General features: G+C 42.0%; 1 protein-coding gene across 1 annotated transcript; it reads right to left on the bottom strand.

Annotated features, from left to right (window-relative positions):
- Positions 1-460: 460 nt before the first annotated feature.
- napsa (napsin A aspartic peptidase) lies at positions 461-9,283 on the bottom strand. Its single transcript, XM_020486295.2, has 9 exons — positions 8,811-9,283; positions 8,201-8,381; positions 7,766-7,889; positions 3,567-3,685; positions 3,104-3,303; positions 2,268-2,390; positions 1,837-1,981; positions 1,526-1,624; positions 461-1,319 (listed from the first exon to the last, which is right to left on the bottom strand). The coding sequence occupies exons 1-9, from the start codon at positions 8,900-8,902 to the stop codon at positions 1,158-1,160; spliced, it is 1,245 nt and encodes a 414-aa protein (XP_020341884.1). The 5' UTR covers positions 8,903-9,283; the 3' UTR covers positions 461-1,157.
- Between the last annotated feature and the right edge of the window lie 12,649 nt (positions 9,284-21,932).

Here is a 21,932-nt window from a genome sequence, read left to right as displayed (position 1 = left end):
TTTGGTTGTTTGTGTAAATAAATATTGGTAATTTCAAAACATGAGGCTTGCAGGGAAAATCATATTTGGGTAGGATACAACAGCAACAGGTAGCCGGAAGAGATGGAAATTAAACTAGACTGAGGCTACCTAGCTAGTAGAAAAAGTGGTCAACTAGTCAGTTGTAATATCTTGTCTAGTCAAAGTCAAATATCACATGGCATAGATTTTAAAACTAGCTAGTCAATCTAGTCTACTAGCCCAGTCACCCAGTGCATAAAATCATTAAATTAAATTCCTAAATCTAAGAGTTAAACATGAAACGGGTGGGGTTGAGAAGTTTGGTTAGGTCAATTTCCTTACCTGTACTAAACACACTTGTATAGCTCCTTTGAGGGCACTTACTCTTAAAGGATGTCTGCCGAAGCATACAACTACTACCATAAGCTTTTGAAAAGGAACAAAATGCCAGTTCAACATGGACAAGAATGACTAGATTTTTATTTAATATACTTTTTTCAGTGTCACATCTTTTTGATACATTTTAGGATCATCAGATGCTGTAGTGCATGACCATTTTATTTAGGCTATAATGGAAGCGTCATGGTCTTGGGGTCAACAAAAAGAGTTCAAGTGTACAAGACATGGTTTTACAAAAAAAGTTTGATACAACTTCTGTACCCTGGTCAAATTCCCTGGACATCAACGTTCTGGTTGATTTAACAAAAACAGAGTTTAATCTACAATGATATGAATTCAGTCTTCTGCTTTCCAAAAACAAGTGGTTGCATTGTCAGATAGTGGTACTGTTGTATCTCCTTTGTTTTCATACAAAACACCAAGCTGAACTGCATACAGCAGCTCATATCAGTTTTGATCTGCAATATTTATTAATCATTCACCAAACTCACATGGTGACACTTAGTCTTTAAAAAAAACTTAGCCAGCCCCCTCGCCCCCCCCCCCCCAAAAAGAAGCAAAATAGGCAAAGACAAGTTTCTTTTTTTGAAGTTTTGTTCATTTGTGGTGTGCTTTTCCTCCTATAATTCAGCATGATCTGTGGGGATTTGATAGGTACTAGCTGCACCTTGGTTTGGTAGGACCACTATATTGCTTATACCCATCAAATCCTTTCAGATCTCCACAAGTGGCTAGGGGTTGTTTGTGGTTTCTCCCCTCTACTTGGCAGGGGCGAACCCCACGCGGTCTGCATCTCTATCAAACACGCTGTAGTAGCGTCCAATGAACACATCTCCCAGGATCCACAACGGTCCAGCCGGAGGGGGGATGTTCATGGCCATGAAGCCTGACAGACAGATTTTCTGACCCATCTGGGACTCCTGCAGCACATAGGGGAGAGAACCGTTGAATGATTCTCAACAGCAGGTATGTCCACAGAATTAAATTATACATTTCAAGATGTATTAAAATGCCTACGAACTGTGATTAACCGTTTAAGTGATGATGACTGAAGTTGTCAAATTTCTGACTTTCTACTGGCAGGCAGGCAGGCCACATTGAACACTGGTCATGAGGTGCAATTTACCATTATGATATAGTCGTCTCCAGTCAAGTTAAACATCTTCCCTCCCAGGTTGAATGTGATGACGGGGAGAGAGGAAACCTTCTTGCAGTCAATCCAATACTGAGAGGAAGAACAAAATAGAGTGCAAGTAAGTTAAACATAACTGCATGTACTTCAAATCAAAACTTAACTTCTGTCACGACAATACATGCATGCATGATTGAAATCTTTTGTTGGCCATTCAGGAGAACTAAAACAGGAGGTTGGAACTGATAGAATGTACTTATATGCTACAACAGGTAGACATTTAGTCTACAGACTCCTGTACCTACCTCTCCCATCAGTAGAGGCAAGGCTCCGATGGCTTTTTGCAGCGCCCGGACCTCCTCCGCAGGCCCGGTGATGAGGGACGTTCCCGTATCAACAATCGCCTGGCAACCGGCCTTGCACAACGTCAGCTGGTTTCCCACTTCCACACTGCAGAGCACCAATTAGCTGTGATCACTCAAGACTAAATTATCCTTATAACATCTGTGTGTGATTTCTTAATAAATTGGTTCAAGGACATGCATCTGGTGTAATAGAAGCAATTATTGGTACAATGATTGTCTTTATTTACACGGAGAAAGTTATTTTTCCATTGACTATAAATGGGGGATCCTACTTTCTTTGAACTTCATGGCTTCAATGAGGGGGCAGTTGTTCTCCTCTGGTATAGATATTATAAAAGAGCCTCTGTGTAGATGAGAACCAAGTTGCTTACCTGCTCATCTCAATCTGCCAATAGGCCTTGCGTGTGACATTGACATAGTGCAGGTCTCCAGTGTAGTACAGTGGGTCTGTGCCTCCCAGCATCAGCTCTCCTCCTACAGCAGCAAATGGCTCCCTGAGGAACAGGATATCAAAAGGGGTTACAAGTTCAGTTCAATCTACTATCAGATATGTAAATGTATTGACTTAACCCCATTGAAGCTAGTCACAACAAGAATATAAGGTTGTACAAGTTATGAAAATGAATTAACCTGTGGTTTAAGTTCATAGACTTTACCCACAAAAATAAATACATTTTAAAGCTGCAATATGTAACTTTTTGGGTGACCCAACCAAATTCTCATAGAAATGTGTGTTATAGATCTGTCACTCATTGAATGCAAGTCTAAGCAGAAGATGTTCTATTTCTATGCTTCCCATTCTTAAGTTTTGTTTTTGCTGTTTTACTTTCAGTTTTGTACACCAGCTTCAAACAGCTCTAAATACAATATTTTTGGTAAAATGGAAAATATATTTCAGTGGTGTAGATGGTACAATGATTCTCTACACTAACGTGCTTGTTGTCACAAACTGAAAATAGGTGAACTATTTCACTTACTTATTTCCTAGGAAATATGACAGCAAGTAGGGTTAAAGAATTTCAGGATAACAGGAGCTAAAAATATCCCAGTTCAAATAAAAATAAACTCCTTTCAGTTGACCTCCAACGGTGAACACAGCTTAAAAAAAATGGTTTAAAAACAAAATCACAAGTCAAACCACACATTGACCTACGGCCCCCAGTAGGAATGTATTAAAAAGGAGAGAAAAAAAATCCCTAAAACCAACCTGCTAATATAGAAGGAAAATATGTTCTGAGGCAACAGCTTGGCAGCCATGGCAGTGTCAAACACAGGGGTTATTTTGTCGACAGATATGGTAGGGTAGCCCATGCCCAGCACCCCGTCAAAGCGTGCCACTGCAAATGTGATGCCAGGTTGCTTCACAGCCTCACCAAACTGTTGACCAGTGACCTGCATGCCAGCCAACTGAGAGAGGGATGGAGTGAAGAACAGGAACTGATGTACAAAGCAGATTGTTCGTGAACACAAACCGTGAGGTTTACAGACAATACACAGTAAGAAATGGTATGCAGACTATGCTCCACATTCCATCACTTAAAATGGACAATGGTAAAATTCTGTGGATTTGTCCACTTAAATGAGAGGAATGCAAATTAACGTGTGCGCGCACACACACACACACACACACACACACACACACACACACACACACACACACGTCCACTTACAGAGACAGTGTCCCCACTGATGAACCCAGACAAGCTGCCTCTGCCATACTGGATGGAGAATTGGGTGCCATTCTGAACGTACGTGCTCGACTTCTTAGAGTTATAACGATGGTGGAGCCCTAAGCAGAGGTGTACATAAAGTTGACAACTGTCTCAGGTTGGATAAATGGCACTCATTTTCATACAAAACAAACATGTCCCTCATGCCGCCTTAAAACGATGAATATGACTTCCAGTACAGCATGCTAAAGCATGGATGAGCAAAAAAAATAAAACGTTTATGCAACTTTAGCACCCATCTCATGACTATATGATAAAGGGAGATACCTAGTCAGTTGTACAACTGAAATATGTCTTCCGCATTTAACCCAACCCCTCTGAATCAGAGCGGTGTGGGAGGGGGGGGGGGGGGCGGCCTTAAATCGACATCCATAGGAGACTCAGCAGATAGTATAACCATATGTTATGAGTGAAGTGCATCGCCACGGAAAGTAATTTGGGGCAGGGGGTGCTACGCCGACAGGGGGGGGGGGGGTGCAAAACAATGCCTGCGCTGAATACCCATATTGTCTGCTAATACAGGAAGTGAAGACCCAGTGCACTACTGTAAAACAAAATAATTGTAATTCAGTGTTTACTAGCATTTGTCGAGTCTGATAATTCTCTACATTTGATATAGGTTTTCCAGTTTCTTGAAATACTTTGCAAATGCAACTTGTTTCTGTGGAAACTGAACATTCCTTTTACATGTTAGTAGATGCTCTTATGCAGAGGAACTTAGTGAGTGCATACGTTTTCATATTGGTCCCCCGTGGGAATCGAACCCACAACCCTAGCATTGCAAGAGCCAGGCTCAATCAACTCAGCCGTGTCACAAACCACTTGATGTCTCAATGTACTCAAATACCGTATTGTGCATTTGTGATGGAAAGTCCACAGGTACAAACCTAGATGACCAGCCAATGTACAATACAGTAATGTTAATTTACATTAAGTTTGTAAGGATGGTAATTAATATTGCACAAAAAGTGGTTGTTTTCCATGTTATTTGATCAATAACTTTAAAAATGTTTAATTGATGGATGTTTTGAGTCTTTGCCAATAACTTTGCACCTTTTGATGTAAAATGTTTAAGGAGAGGGTTTTGTTTTTTCTGGATTCCATTAGAATGATCGCAGAGAAAGGGACAGGGCAACAACTCATACAATTCCAACTATTGAACACCACACGATACTGTTCTTAATTATAAAACTACCTTCTTGACAAAGCTGAGCTGCTGAAGAAAATGTTTTGCCCGTGCTACAGATGTCTAGATTGGTCCACTAATACAGGACTACTAATGGACCAAGTGCACTACTTGTGAAAAATATCTAACATTTCCACAAAATACACAGTACCAGTCAAAAGCTTGGACACACCTAATCATTCAAGGGTTCTTTATTTTGACTATTTTTAGTGAAGACATTTAGAACTGATGAACTAACACATGGAATCATGTAACCCCAAAATATTTTAGATTCCTTAAAGTAGCTACCCTATGGCTTAATGACAGCTTTGCACTCTTGGAATTCTCTCAACCAGCTTCACCTGGAATGCTTTTCCAACATTCTTGAAGGAGTTCCCACATATGCTGAGCACTTGTTGGTTGCTTTTCCTTCACTCTGCGGTCCAACTCATCCCAAACCATCTCAATTGGGTTGAGGTCAGGTGATTGTGGAGGCCAGGTCATCTGATGAACTCAATCACTCTCCTTGGTCAAATAGCCCTGACACAGCCTGGAAGTGTCAGGTCATTGTCCTGTTGGAAAACAAACGAGTCCCACTAAGGGCAAACCAGATGGAATGGCGTATCGCTGCAGAATTCTGTGGTAGCCATGCTGGTTAAGTGTGCCTTGACTTATAAATCAATCAATCAATCACCGACAGTGTCACCAGCAGAGCAACCCCCACCTCCATGCTTCACGGTGGGAACCGCACATGCAGAGATCTGTTCACCTACTCTGCATCTCACAAAGACACGGCGGTTAGAACCAAAAACCTCAAATTTGGACTCAGACCAAAAGGACAGATTTCCCCCGGACTAATGTCCATGGCTCGTGTTTCTTGGCCCAAGCAAGTCTCTCATTATTGGAGTCCTTAAGTGGTTTCTTTGCAGCAATTCTACCATGAAGGCCTGATTCACACAGTCTCCTCTGAACAGTTGATGTCAAGATGTGTCTGTTACTTGAACTCTTAAGCATTTATTTGGGCTGCAATCTGAGGTACAGTTAACTCTAATGAACTTATCCTCTGCAGCAGAGGTCACTCTGCGTCTTCCTTTCCTGTGCCAGTCCTCATGAGAGCCAGTTTCATCATAGCGCTCAAAGGTTTTTGCGACTACATTTTTTAAAAACGGATTGACTGACCTTCATGTCTTAAAGTAATGATGGACTGTCATTTCTCTTTGCTTATTTTAGCTGTTCTTGCCATAATATGGACTTGATCTTTTACCAAATAGGGCTATATTCTGTATACCACCCCTACCTTGTCACAACAACTGATTGACTCAAATGCATGAAGGAAAGAAATTCAACAAATGTACTTTTAACAAGGCACACCTGTTAATTGAAATGCATTTTAGGCGACTACCTCATTAAGCTGGTTGAGAGAATGCCAAGAGTGTGCAAAGCTGTCAAATATAAGATCCATGTGTTATTTCATAGTTGATGTCTTCTACAATGTAGAAAATAATACAAAATAAAACATTCTGGAATGAGTTGGTGTCCAAACTGGTGACTTGTACTGTATATACACTGAACAAATATATACATGCAACATGTAAAGTGTTGGTCCCATGTTTTATGACCCGAAATAAAGAGATACCATACACTCAAAAAGTTTGATTTTGGGCACAAATTTGTTTACATCCCTGTTAATGAGCATTTCTCCTTTGCCAAGATTATCCATCCACCTGACAAGTGTGGCATATAAAGAAGCTTTGTGTACTGGGGACAATAAATGGCACTAAAATCTACAGTTGTGTCAAGTTGAGGGAGCGTGCAAATTGGCACACTGACTGCAGGAATGAATGTTAATTTCTCTACCATAAGCCACCTCCAACGTCCTTTTAGAGAATTTGGCAGAACGTCCAAATCGCCTTAACACATACCACGTGTAAACATTCCAGCCCAGGACCTCCACATCCGGTTTCTTCACCTGCGGGACCGTCTGAGACCAGCCACCCAGACAACTGATGAAACAGAATTTTCACAAAGAAAATGTGCACAAATTGTCAGAAACAGTCTCTGGGAAGATCTGTGTGCTCGCCGTCCTCACAAGGGTCTTGACCTGACTGCAGTTCGGCATCGTAACCGTCTTCAGTGGGCAAATGTTCACCTTCGATGGCCACTGGCATGCTGGAGAAGTGTGCTCTTCACAGATGAATGCCAGTTTCAACTGTACCGAGCAGATGGCAGATAGTGTGTTCGGCATTGTGCGGGTGAGTGGTTTGCAGGTGTCAACGTTGTGACCAGAGTGCCCCATTGTGGCAGTGGGGTTATGGTCTGGGCAGGCATAAGCTACAGACAACAAACACAATTGCATTTTATCGAAGGCAGTTTGAATGCACAGTATACTGTGACGAGATCCTGAAGCCCATTGCCGTGCCATTCATCCACCTCCATCACTTCATGTTTCAGCATGATCATGCACGGCCCCATGTCACAAGGATCTGTTCACAATTCCTGGAAGTTGAAAATATCCCAGTTCTTCCATGGCCTGCATACTCAGACATGTCACCCATTGAGCATGTTTGGGATGTTCTGGATCGACATGCATGACAGTGTGTTCCAGTTCCCGCCAACATCTTCGCACACCCATTGAAGAGTGGGACAACGTGCCAAAATCAATAGCCTGATCAACTCGATGCGAAGGAGATGTTTGCACGAGGCAAATTGTGGTCACACCAGATACTGACTGGTTTTCTGATCCACACCCCTACCTTTAAGGTATCTGTGACCAACAGATGCATATCTATAATCCAAGTGATGTGAAATCCATAGATTTGAGCCAAATTATTTCATTTCAAGTGACTTCTTTCCTTATATGAACTGTAACTAAAATCGTAGAAATTGTTGCATCTTTTTTTTTTTTGCACCCCCTGCACCCCTACTTCCCGTGGCTATGGTGAAGTGCAGCAAAGGCAATAATAGACTGACTCACAGCATGCAACATCCAGGAAGGAGCAGTGAATGGAGGGCACCCACAGGTTGGAGGAGCCGGTGTCAAACAGCACAGTAAAGTCCTGGGGTGGTGTGCCTATGCTGATCACCCCATAGTACTGAGCCTGTAGAGAGATTTGACATAAACACCACATTCATATGATAAATAGGCATAAGTCTATACTACAGTTCTCTTTTCCTAACTCTTGGGGAGATACTGAATGTGCAAGCTTTATTAAACCAAATAAATAAATTACACACACACATCTCATAACCTTCAATCTGGGCTATGATTAGCAGATTGGGCATGTTATGAAGGGTAAGGGTTGGAACAAAAGCCTGCACACCCAACTCCTGGAGAACCCTGGCTTTACTTGTTTCAGTCAACCTAGAACAAGCTAGAGTTCAACGAGGCCTAGTGACAATATCCACTTACATCCATGAAGTTAGTGAGTCTCTCAACTGGCACTTTCGGGCTCTGAGTGGTTGCTGGTAAGGGTGTTGGTGTGTCAACTCCTGCACCACCAACGGTCTTGGCCATGTCCTGGAGTTGTTCAAAACTCATCCCATTGTCGTGCATTAGGCGGCGCATACTGCGCGTCTTGTGGAGGGGAATTCTAAGGGATCATTGATATGATAACGAAGAGAGATACATTAGTTTCTGTCGTAATTTGTTTAACAAATAATTCAGAACTCGTGCGCTCTAACGTACTTCCTGTTTTATACTGATGTTCCCATACATTTACGAGCAGCTTGGTTCTATTTTACAACTTAATTGCTTCGTTATTATGTACAATCTATGTTAACTTCAATTCAAACTTTAGGAGATAGATGTCATGAACATGCCAGCGTTATGGAAACGTTCTGTGAGTGTACCAAAATTCGAACAACATGTGCCTAAACAAACATGCATGTAAAATTGGCAATAATAATTGCCTACCGTCAGGAAATTAAACTACCCCAGAGATAGCCTATTCTATACTCGTCACGGGATGGCGAAAGAATAATTACTTGGGTTAACCAAGCAACTGACGAAAATATGTTACCTTATAATAGCAGCGCTGTGCGCTATCAACAGCGCGACGGTTATAGACAATATTTTAAGGCACTTCATATTCTGTCTTTGATAACTCATCATCCAGTTGTTTTTTCTTTCACTTTAGACAATCTTGTCTGGCCAACCCGTCCGTCCACAGAAGACCGAGCACTATCAAATCTACGCACTAAACCCAGTTATATCATTATGCCTTTCGGTCGTTTCCGTACACACTCGCTTTTCTTCACTCGGTCCAATCCTGATTGGAGAGAGCACATACATTAGACGGTTTTATTGGCTTGAATAATGTCCATCGTTTTAAATTGGTCACTGCAAGCAGGTATCATTTGGACGTCTAGAATGCACCTTTTTTTCTTTCTTTAACACTACACAGTTGATTGAAATGATAAAAGATTGGTGATTATTTAAATCAGGTGTGTAGTTCTAGGGCAAAAAACAAAACGTGCACCACCTTGGGTACCGATTGTGGGGAATCGCGGATAGCACGGGTCATTTTAAATCAGACCCTACTGCGCACATGACAAGTCGCTGTCGCAGGATCACGAGAGATGGAGAATGATCTGATTGCGGCCCGCTATTCGGGGCGTTACTGCATCGGCAGGAACCCCTATTATTAAAGAGCGACTGCCTTTAAAAAGCAACGAATCTCTTTGAAAAACCCTTATGGACATCGATATGAGTCGTAAAAAGTTATTCTAGTGTCAACATTTACTAGAAAGTGTAAATAGGATAATTTTGGTCGTAAAATCAGTCTCTCTAAAACTGAGGTTGGATCATCTGTGTGTCACAACTGGTAAATGAAGGTTGGGTTTTGAAGATGTCAATTTTCCCACTAACATAATAACAATATATATTTTTTAATTTGTAAAGAATAAATAAAAAATATATTTTTTAATCCAAAACACAGAACACAAACAACAACCAAAGCTATAAGTGTCGCCAGATCCAGAGAACATGAGAACAAAATTAGCAGAGGTCCTTGAAAGCTTTTCTGAACAGCACGGTCTTGAGCTGTGCCTTAAAGGAGGACAGAGATTCTGCAGCCCTAATAGTGTCTGTAAGTGCGTTCCACAGCGGTGGAGTAGCGCAACTGAAAACTGTCACCCATAGTTTTTAGTCTGCTGCGGGGAGACGAACCTGGAGGAGCGAAGGGTGTGTGTGGGGCAGGAGGGTAGAATGAGGTCAGACAGGTACTTTGGTCCAGAGTTGTGGATAGCTTGGTGGTTGTGAACCAGGATTTTGTAGTCGATTTGTGAGCATATGGGGAGCCAGTGGAGGTTGAACAGCACTGGAGTAATGTGCTTGCGGTGTGGGTGAGGACATGTGCATCACAGTTCTGGACATATTGTAGCCTGTTTAGGCACTTGGCAGATGCGCCAACAAAAAGGGCATTACAATAGTCCAGACGGGATGAAATAAAGGCGTGGATGAGTTGCTCAAGCTTCCACGTCTACAGTGTCTCATGAGGGACAAATATCATTAACCAAACATGAAATGATCAGGAGACCCGGTCCATGTGCTTATGGATAATTCCTATTTCCTTTCATCTCAGCAATGCTAAAACGAGGAAATTAATAGTTTTGTCATTTTTCTAGCTGAAAACCAAAACGAAAATAAGGTATCAACTTATTTTATCTTTTATGGTATCCAAATTGGGCATTGGGCATTAAGAAACATTAAACATTTATCAATGTCTTCCTGCAGGCTCATCCTGACATGACCCTCCAACATGACAATGCCACCAGCCATACTGCTCGTTCTGTGTGTGATTTCCTGCAAGACAGGAAAGTCAGTGTTCTGCTATGGCCAGCGAAGAGCCCGGATCTCAATCCTATTGAGCACATCTGGGACCTGTTGGATCGGAAGGTGAGGGCTAGAGCCATTCCCCCCAGAAATGTCCGGGAACTTGCAGGTGCCTTGGTGGAAGAGTGGGGTAACATCTCACAGCAAGAATTGGCAAATCTGGTGCAGTCCATGAGGAGGAGATGCACTGCAGTACTTAATGCAGCTGGTGGCCACACCAGATACTGACTGTTACTTGGATTTTGACCCCCTTTTGTTCAGGGACACATTATTCCATTTCTGTTAGTCACATGTCTGTGGAACTTGTTCAGTTTATGAGGCCAAGTAATTTGGCCAAGTGCATCTGTGCTCTCTGTTCAGTGTGCTCTCTGCTTAGCAGTGGTCTCTGCTCAGTTTGGCAGCTGCGTGAGTGGGAGAGGGAGATGCTTGTGTGCTTCACCGGATCTTTTTTCTGCAGTTTTCTTGAAGATCACTCCACGACACACGATGCCGCACTGTTGTTCAGCAGCAGATGATGCCCTGTCAGCCACTGTCATTCCCACTCTCCATCACTCACCGCTATCATCAAATGTACTCATGCTAGCCACAAGTTCTGTCTGAAACACAAATACAGGGATGAGTTTCTCTTTCATACAAACTTTGAGAAATAACGATGAGCGTCCACAATGTGTTTTGTGCGGGGAAGTGCTTTACATTAGTAATGAGTCTCTCAAAACCAACAAATTAGTCAAACGACACGTCCTGACCAAACAGACAGCATGATGGTAAACCCAGGGAGTTTTCAGAACAGGGCAGAATGCTTCAGGTAACAATGCTTCGACAGTAGAAAAGTAAGTCAGCTAGCAAGGCATTGTTGTACTTTTATAACAGGCGATGGATGATAAGCAGAAATAAGGGAGTACTAACTCCCATAGTAGTAGATGTGAGTTTCGCTTTCAAACAATCCTGTGGCCTTGTAAGTTACACAGCCTCCTGAATGGAAGGTTTTATTTATTAGCGGCATACTGATGGTGCAACCCTTAGTAACAGTACAGATGAAGATGAAAGATTATCAGGCCTACTGTACATCTTACTGTAGAAATTATTGTTGAAAACTAGTCTACGTTGGAACTGTTGCTGTTAAAATACAAGTAATAATTTGTTTTCTTAACTGGAATAAACTGATTGATGCAAGATGCTTTTTGAGGCAAACACTCACACAGTTCTGGGTTGCTCATCTACAGCAGGAAGCGGCATCCTGCCTGACTGGGAAACAGTAGATGTTCTGATCCAGTTTGGTACCACATACCTATGCGAGTCAGGGTTCTCAACTCTGACATACGTAAAGAACAAGTGCAGAAACGACCTCATTGCTGAGTATGACCTCAATGTTGCACTGTCAAAAACTGAGCCCAGAATAGACAAGCTTGTTAAAAACTTCAACCAGCCACACACCTCTCATTAGGACTGTGTGTGTATTACCTGGTCTACATCTGTCTGATGTGTTCAATCAGTTTATTCTAGTTCAGAATAAAAAATCGGTATTGTATTTTAAACAGCATCAGTTCCAACCTAGATTTTCTTTTAACAATAATTTCTACAATAAGAAGTACAGTAGGCCTGATAATATTTCATCTGTACTGTTACTTAGAGTCGCACTATCAAAAAGCCTGTGGGTGCGTTCTGTTACTAATCTGTGTGATGTGATCAATCAGTTTGTTCCAGTTCAGAATTTAAATTATTTATTGTATTTAACAGCAACAATTCCAACCTAGACAGATACAGTGCCTTGCGAAAGTATTCGGCCCCCTTGAACTTTGCGACCTTTTGCCACATTTCAGGCTTCAAACATAAAGATATAAAACTGTATTTTTTTGTGAAGAATCAACAACAAGTGGGACACAATCATGAAGTGGAAGGACATTTATTGGATATTTCAAACTTTTTTAACAAATCAAAAACGGAAAAATTGGGAGTGCAAAATTATTCAGGCCCCTTAAGTTAATACTTTGTAGCACCACCTTTTTCTGCGATTACAGCTGTAAGTCGCTTGGGGTATGTCTCTATGAGTTTTGCACATCGAGAGACTGAATTTTTTCCCCATTCCTCCTTGCAAAACAGCTCGAGCTCAGTGAGGTTGGATGGAGAGCATTTGTGAACAGCAGTTTTCAGTTCTTTCCACAGATTCTCGATTGGATTCAGGTCTGGACTTTGACTTGGCCGTTCTAACACCTGGATATGTTTATTTTTGAACCATTCCATTGTAGATTTTGCTTTATGTTTTGGATCATTGTCTTGTTGGAAGACAAATCTCCGTCCCAGTCTCAGGTCTTTTGCAGACTCCATCAGGTTTTCTTCCAGGATGGTCCTGTATTTGGCTCCATCCATCTTCCCATCAATTTTAACCATCTTCCCTGTCCCTGCTGAAGAAAAGCAGGCCCAAACCATGATGCTGCCACCACCATGTTTGACAGTGGGGATGTTGTGTTCAGGGTGATGAGCTGTGTTGCTTTTACGCCAAACATAACGTTTTGCATTGTTGCCAAAAAGTTCCATTTTGGTTTCATCTGACCAGAGCACCTTCTTCCACATGTTTGGTGTGTCTCCCAGGTGGCTTGTGGCAAACTTTAAACGACACTTTTTATGGATATCTTTAAGAAATGGCTTTCTTCTTGCCACTCTTCCATAAAGGCCAGATTTGTGCAATATACGACTGATTGTTGTCCTATGGACAGAGTCTCCCACCTCAGCTGTAGATCTCTGCAGTTCATCCAGAGTGATCATGGGCCTCTTGGCTGCATCTCTGATCAGTCTTCTCCTTGTATGAGCTGAAAGTTTAGAGGGACGGCCAGGTCTTGGTAGATTTGCAGTGGTCTGATACTCCTTCCATTTCAATATTATCGCTTGCACAGTGCTCCTTGGGATGTGTAAAGCTTGGAAATCTTTTTGTATCCAAATCCGGCTTTAAACTTCTTCACAACAGTATCTCGGACCTGCCTGGTGTGTTCCTTGTTCTTCATGATGCTCTCTGCGCTTTTAACGGACCTCTGAGTGCAGGTGCATTTATACGGAGACTTGATTACACACAGGTGGATTGTATTTATCATCATTAGTCATTTAGGTCAACATTGGATCATTCAGAGATCCTCACTGAACTTCTGGAGAGAGTTTGCTGCACTGAAAGTAAAGGGGCTGAATAATTTTGCACGCCCAATTTTTCAGTTTTTGTTTTGTTAAAAAAGTTTGAAATATCCAATAAATGTCCTTCCACCATGATTGTGTCCCACTTGTTGTTGATTCTTCACCAAAAAATACAGTTTTATATCTTTATGTTTGAAGCCTGAAATGTGGCAAAAGGTCGCAAAGTTCAAGGGGGCCGAATACTTTCGCAAGGCACTGTAGTTGCATATTTTCCTAAGCCCCAGGAAAACACAACATTTCTAATTTGGGTCCCAGGCTGAAAAAGTTGAAGGACCCCTGCATTAGAAGCTAAGATAACAAACAGAGACCAGCCATTCTCCTTTGTTTACAGCGGAAATCCCGCGGTTTGGGTGACGGAAGTATAGCCTTTGCTGGAATCCCATGTGATTTCAGTTTTCAGGGGTAAATCACCTCTTGTGATAGAATCTACACTTTTTTCTCATATCTGTAACAAATGGTTACACTTTATAATATCCAACCAATCTTAACTGATTGGGTGTCCTTGTCTCGTTTGATTTAACAAGGAAGTTAAATTGCCAAACAAACATTTTTACCAGGTTGATCTTTCAGATAAGGACCTCAGCAGCGATGCAAACCCAAACTATGCCATAAGCGAAAAAACGGCAGAAATTGAGATAAACATCCTCCAAAATAAACCATCTGGCGCAGGCCTTGTAAAGGTTCTCTCCAGTTTAGCCCTGAAGTATGGGCGCCAGCAGAGATTGACATTGGTCCAGTACCACAGTAGAGACCCCAAAAAAGGATACTGCTAGCCAAGGAACTGCGCTTGAGAACGGAACAATTAAAAGAAATGGCAAAAACGTATGATGACGAATGAGCACAAACTCTTGAACAAAATCGTCTTCTACAGGAACTACTCAATTTAGCCAAAAAATAACAAACTAGATACATCTGTAGACCAAAGGCGATCAGTTAATGAACACAATAACCAAGTTGGATGACAAAACTCCTATGCAGCAGAATAACACCCTTAGATACCACCTGGAGGAACTCCAGAACAGTCATGCGCTACAGCGTGACTAACCAACAAAGCAACCAAGCTCGCAACCGGAGCTCGGTACACAAACGAGTGAAGACGACAGAAGGTTTCAGACCTTACCTCTCTCAGGTGTCCCTCAGTCTTTTCCTCTTGGCCATCCGGCACAGAGTAATATGGCGCCTACACGCCAACAAAGCCAAAGCTTGGCTTCTCCTCTTGGCCTTTCGGCCCAAAATTTCCCATGGGATGAAGCCAACCCTCTCCACGCACTTGACACGGAACGCCTTGACATAATCGGCAAAAACTTCCACACCTTTGACCCCGTTCCAAAAGCCAAATGACACAGATGTTCTTAGCAGACATAGAGGACGCCTTGGATGGATACCCTAACGCTTTTCAATATTGAACAGGAGCACTAACTCCAGTTAGAAGGAGCTTTATCAGGGATATGAGTGTTGAGAGATGACTGCACAACAACAGTATCTACCACAAAACCAATAACCACCGCGGTCCAAATAACTATAAAGAACGTCGCCAGCGAAACGACTACCGCTACAATCAACCTGAACGCTACGTTCCTGCACCCACCCCCACACACAAAGTGTCAGGGCACAAGGGTAACAAAGGGTTCAATGATGATCAAAAACGTAGACCTATACTCTCTAGAATATCTGTTAAGAGAAGTACAAAAGCTTCAAGAATTTGAGAAAGAGGAAAAAATTAAGTCACTATGACTAGTCATGGAATTGCCAGAGAACAGGTCTGACGAAATTAACACCATTAGCGAGGACGTAAACTATCAAATTACCCCTGCTCTCACTCAAAACCCTATCCAGGGCCCACTCGATCAAGAAACAAGCCCATGGGCTTTGACTATAGACTCAGTAACAAATATTGTGACGCACAAGGTAAACAACATCGCAATAGCCAATTCCACTCAAACTCCGATGAGTCAATCTGTTTTCACCATGAACACAAATGACACATCACACCGTTGCCAACAATCAATCCACTTTGTGGGGAATGTGACCACAGAGTGCAACTCCGAGGATCGCTGCCTGGAAACAGTCCTGGAGAGCTTAAGCTGTTGATGTGCTAATTGATTCAGGCTCGGCAATATCGCTCATCTCTCAAACATTGTTCAATAATCTCAAAAGAGCTTTGAACCCAGCTACATGTTGGTTAAAAATGGAACGATGCGACACTAAACTTAGAGGTTTCACTCAGACTACCTCGCCTCTCACAATGGGACTCATGCTGAAACTACACTTCCAAGACGTATAGCTTGTTCACCCTGTGTATGTTACCAGCCTCGACACTGAACACCTGCTACTCGGAGCAGACTTGATGGATCATTTGATCCCACTAATGGATTGGGAAAACAAACAAGTATTGTCACAAGTAACTGTGCCGTCTCCATTTATCACACTGTCTTCTCCTAATGCTGGCTGTAACACATGCTGGCTGTAACACAGTCACCCACAAGGAGTATCTGTCGACAGAACCTCTTGGTGCAGAATTTGACTCAAGCAGATATTACAAAATCTTGTCACATTCAAATCAGCAAACCTAATAGACTCTTATTTTCATGATTTTCGAACCAGCAGTCTCTGTGAGTGAGCCACTTCCCTCCTCCTTGGAGTAATGCGATGCTGTGGCTAAGATGAACCTCTCTTGTCCTTCAGGTCACGACAGCCACTGAGCGTTTTGAAGCACAAGCACCAGGTTGAAAGGTTTACAGCCAATCTATTAACTACGCGGCTACTGACAACTCGTACAAAGGACACAAACTTCTCGTTAGAGGGGGGGGGGGGGCTACATGCAACACTGTATGAGGCCGTCTGACCAGGAAACAAGTTGTAAACTTCCCCACGAAAACAGAGAGGAGCGGACAAGCCCTTCAACGAGGTTAACCTTAGAATACATCTGAGTTACCACAGTGGTCGTAAAAGAAGTCCAGTGGACTTTCCACCTCCCCCCAAAAAATGGCAACAATAATCACTTCTTGCCATGTGCAGTCTCAACTACAATGCAACTAGTAAAATGCTCTAATCATGTGTTCCGGTAGGATAACATTTTGGGATAAATTGGTAGGGTAGCTGGCCCCCTTTGGTACCAGTACCAATGCCAGCAACAGTCAGTCCAGCCACAGTCCAGAAGAAGGTTAGAGACCTAGGAATTTGAATTGCCCTTGATAACAGCGACCGATGAGGTAGTAGTCGCTCAGATTGCAACACAGTGAAGAGAATTTCCAAAACAGTCTTCTGTTGGCTAACACACATGCCGCTAATAAATAAAACCTTCCATTCAGGAGGAAAGTTATTAGAAGTCATGAACCATGATCAAACCGCGTACGACTCGCTCGGTGCTTATAGAGTACTTCCGTTGTGAGGTTAGCTCCTCCGTGGATAACATAGCTATGAAATAGACTCCTTCATACCTATCGCCACTACAATGGTGTAAGACACATTGACTTGTAGTAAAACCACTACAGGTCCCCTTGGCATATGGCTTGAGTTTGGCACCGATTCTTACTGACACATGGTCATTGACATGGAAATTAAATAATGACATCAGACTCACTCTACCCAGGTTGCAGCCTACCAGGATACTTGGTTTTCTTGCCCTTGGCATGTGTACTTGTGCAAGCAGAAACGCACATGCACAACAAAACATTTAATCAGGATTTATACTAGGATCACTTAAGAGTCTGAGAAAAATACCAGTCTTGGTAAAGTTGAAAATAGACCCTGAAGCCCTTTTGACTCTACAGCTACATTAATCACCAGTTTCTCTCCAGAGGTTCATAGATCATCCCTGTAGACTGTCCGAAGCTAGTGCCTTATAGCTGTAGACTTATCATGTAGTAATCAACTTAGGATAGTGCCCAAAGCAACACACCACTAAGTAGGATCGCCCTAGATATGACATTAGACTAAATGCCATGATAGAGTCATTTAGTCAAGACCGTGGACATATATAGAATAGAGTCCAATTAGATTATTAAGGTGTGGTAACTATATTTTGTATATCCTTTCGTTTGTGTTTTTATTATTTTTGTTTCTTCTTCTTTTTGACACATAGGAAGTGATACTGTCACAAACAAGTTCCCCAAACGACCACCAGTTAGTGCCACAACGCCGCTCATTTGGGGAAGAAATGTAATGAGTGTTATTTTGGGTAATTCGCTTAACATGTCAAATATATACAATAATACGGTAAGATGCTTTTCAAATTATAGCATACAAACATAAAGAAATGAAACATTGTACTAAATATAACCCATCCAATTAGTGAATATCATAGATAAGTTAAAACTGTTTAATATGAACAGCGTGAAATAATGCAGAAAATGCTAAATAACATATTCCACTCAGTAGTGGCTACTGTATTATTCCTTATTACGTTATACAGTTTATTCCCCAATTGGTTTTGGGACATTGTGGGGAACAAAGACCCATGCTCTAAAAACAATTACAATAATCACCAAACAATTTTTTTTATGAGATTGTGAAACCCCTAAAACACATTTGCTACACATTTTTAATATTCAAACAAAACCCTTTGTAACATACCCTTTGTGTAACATTTGCGTATCATTCTAAATACTAAAGGTAGAGTGGAATTCCACTCTGCATAAAATGTATGAGAAGTGTATTAATTCAGGAGCATTCTAAACATTCTAGCACTCAAAACCACACCCCCATCATTATCATATTTCTAGGCATGCTTTATTGCAGGTAGATTTTTAGAATTGTTCGTTTCAATATGTGTTTTTTCATGCACATTGATTGATTAATCTAATTCTGATAAAATACACTATATACAAAAGTATGTGGACATCCCTTCAAATGAGTGGATTTGTCTATTTAGGGTGTATTAAATCGAGCACACAGCCATGCAGTCTCCGTAGACAAATATTGGCAGTGGAATGACCTTACTGAAGAGCTTAGTGACTTTCAACGTGGCACAGTCATAGCATGCCACCTTTCCAATAAGTCAGTTCATCAAATTTCTGCCCTGCTAGAGGAGTTGGAGTGGTGTAAAGCTTGCTGCCATTGGACTCTGGAGCAGTGGAAACATGGTTTCTGGAGTGATGAATCACGCTTCACTGTCTGGCATTCCAACAGACTAATCTGGGTTTAGCGGATGCCAGGAGAATACTACCTGCCCAAATTCATAGTGTAAAGTTTGGTGGATGAGGAATTATGGTCTGGGACTGGATCGGGCTAGGCTCCTTATTTCCAGTGAAGGGAAATCCTAAATTTACAGCATACAATGACATTCTAGACGTTTCTGTGCTTCCAACTTTGTGGCAACAGTTTGGGGAAGACCCTTTACTGTTTCAGCATGACAATGACCCCGAGCACAAAGCGAGGTCCATACAGAAATGGTTTGTCGAGGTCGGTGTGGAAGAACTTGACTGGTCTGTACAGAGCCCTGACCTCATCCCCATCGAAGACCTTTGGGATGAATTGGAACGCCGACTGCAAGACAGTTTTAAATCGCTCAACATCAGCGCCCGACCTCACTAATACTCTTGTGGCTGAATGGAAGCAAGTCCCTGCAGCAATGTTCCAACATCTAGTGGAAAGCCTTCCCAGAAGAGTGGAGGCTGTTATAGCAGCAAATGAGGACCAACTCCTTATTAATGATCATGATTTGGCAATTAGATGTTCGACGAGCAGGTTTCCACATACTCTTGGTTATGTAGTGTAGATAAATAACATACAGAATACTCTCAGCAGAACTTTTAGCAGCTTTGCTTTTAACTTCAGCCTCTGACACCCTCTGGTGGCATTTTCTAAATGAGGCATTATATTGTATACTACCCTCTAAGTAATATTTGGTTTCAAAACTGTAAGTCCTAAAACACATGCTTAGTACTGTTAGAAAGTTAAGAACTGTGGGATTCTGAAAAAGGTATGTGTGTACTACAGAGCCTGAGATACAGCAGGCCAAGATACAACAGGGGAGGGTACCCCCAATTGTCCCCATGATAGGGAGAGATTTGAAAGGTTTCAAATAAAAAACAATGAAATAACACACATGGAATCATGTAGTAACCAAAAAAGGTGTTAAATACATTTTGAGATTCTGCAAAGTAGCCACCCTTTGCCTTGATTGACAGCTTTGAACACTCTTGGCATTCTCTCAACCAGCTTCATGAGGTACTCACCTGGAAGGCATTTCAATTAACAGTTGTGCCTTGTTAATTTGTGGAATTTCTTTCCTTTATGCGTTTGAGTCAATCAGTTGTGTTGTGACAAGGTAGAGGTGGAATACAGAAGATAGCCCTATTTGGCAAAAGGCTTTTAGAACATTTCCCACATTTATTTCAAATAAAAACCTGAAATACGACATTTACATAAGTATTCAGACCCTTTGCTCAGTACTTTGTTGAAACACCTTTGGCAGCGATTACAGCCTCGAGTCTTCTTGAGGATGATGCTACAAGCTTGGCACACCTGTATTTGGAGTGTTTCTCCCATTCTTCTCTGCAGATCTTCTCAAGCTCTGTCAGGTTGGAGGGGGAGAGTCGCTGCACAGCTATTTTCAGGTCTCTCTAGAGATGTTAGATCAGTTTCAAGTCCGGGCTCTGGCTGGGCCTCTCAAGGACATTCAGAGACTAGCCTCGAAGCCACTCCTGTGGGCTTTGGTTCGTTGTCCTGTTGGAAGGTGAACCTTCACCCCAGTCTGAGGTCCTGAGCAATCTGGAGTAGATTTTCATCATGGATCTCTCTGTACTTTGCTCCGTTCATTTTTCCCTCGATCCTGACTAGTCTCCCAGTCCCTGCCGCTGGAAAACATACCCACAGCATGATGCTGCCACCACCATGCTTCACCGTAGGAATGGCATTCAGGCCAAGAAGTTCAATCTTGGTTTCGTCAGACCAGAAAATCTTGTGTCTCATGTTCAGAGAGTCTTTGATGTGCCTTTTGGCAAACTCCAAGCAGGCTGTCATGTGCCTTTTACTGAGGAGTTGCTTCCGTCTGGCCACTCTGCTATAAAGGCCTAATTGGTGGAGCGCTGTAGAGATGGTTGTCCTTCTGAAAGGTTCTCCCATCTCCACAGAGGAACTCTAGAGCTGTGTCAGAGTGGCCATCGGGTTCCTGGTCCCCTCCCTGACCAAGGCCTTTCTCCCCCGATTGCTCAGATTGGCCGGATGGCCAGCTCTAGGAAGAGTCTTGGTGGTTCCAAACTTCTTCCATTTAAGAATGATGGAGGCCACTGTGTTCTTGGGGACCTTCAATGCTGCATACTTTTGTTGGTACACTTCCCCATATCTGTGCCTTGACACAATCCTGTCTAAGATATCTACGGACAATTCCTTAGACCTCATGGCTTGGTTTTTGCCCTGACATGCACTGTCAACTGTGGGACCTTGTATTGACAGGTGTGTGCCTTTCCAAATTATGTCCAATCAATTGAATTTACAACAGGTGGTCTCCAATCAAGTTGTAGAAACATCTCAAGGATGATCAATGGCAACATGATGCACCTGAGCCCAATAATTTCGAGTCTCATAGCAAAGAGTCTGAATACTTATGAAAAAAAAATATTTTGGTTTTTAATTTTTAATACATTTGCAAAAATGTATAAAAACCTGTTTTCACTTTGTCATTATGGGCTATTGTGTGAAGGCTGATGAGTCATTTAAAAATATATATTTTAGAATCAGGCTGTAACGTAACAAACTGTGGAAAAAGTAAATGTGTCTGAAAACTTTCAGAATCCACTGTATCCATTGATGAAAATACATCCGCTGTCTGATTTTCAGTTTGTTCACTATATAGCAGTAGGATATCACATGATGTCTCTTGGGAAGTTCTTACTTGCAGGTGTCTGAGAGGATAGAACGGAGTCAGGTCAGTCAGTGTTGAGAAACTGGGAAAAGGCTGCAGAATGTGTGGAATGGAAGAGAAAAAGTGTGGAATGGAAGAGGAAAAGGTGTTGAAGAGGTTGAGTTTGAATTTGATGAAGATAAAATGATAGATGGGGTGTTGAAGAAGACTGGTGGCAAGTATAGAGTAAGAAGTACCCCAAACCTAGTCCTGGAAGTGAATGAGGGTGATTTAATGCAGAAGGAAAGTTTTTATTTATTTTACCTTTATTTAACTAGGCAA

The sequence above is a fragment of the Oncorhynchus kisutch genome, linkage group LG6 (assembly GCF_002021735.2).
Source record: "Oncorhynchus kisutch isolate 150728-3 linkage group LG6, Okis_V2, whole genome shotgun sequence".
Classification (NCBI taxonomy): Eukaryota; Metazoa; Chordata; class Actinopteri; order Salmoniformes; family Salmonidae; genus Oncorhynchus; species Oncorhynchus kisutch.
This window is presented reverse-complemented; position numbering and strand designations above follow the sequence as displayed.

Excerpts from the sequence above, each read along its gene's own strand:
- napsa (XM_020486295.2), bottom strand. The coding sequence starts at position 8,902 with ATGATGAGTTATCAAAGACAGAATATGAAGTGCCTTAAAATATTGTCT. Across the intron at positions 7,890-8,200 it reads GACTCACTAACTTCATGGAT|GCTCAGTACTATGGGGTGAT; the intron begins GTAAGTGGATAT and ends ATCTCTCTACAG. Across the intron at positions 1,320-1,525 it reads GAGACGACTATATCATAATG|GAGTCCCAGATGGGTCAGAA; the intron begins GTAAATTGCACC and ends TATGTGCTGCAG.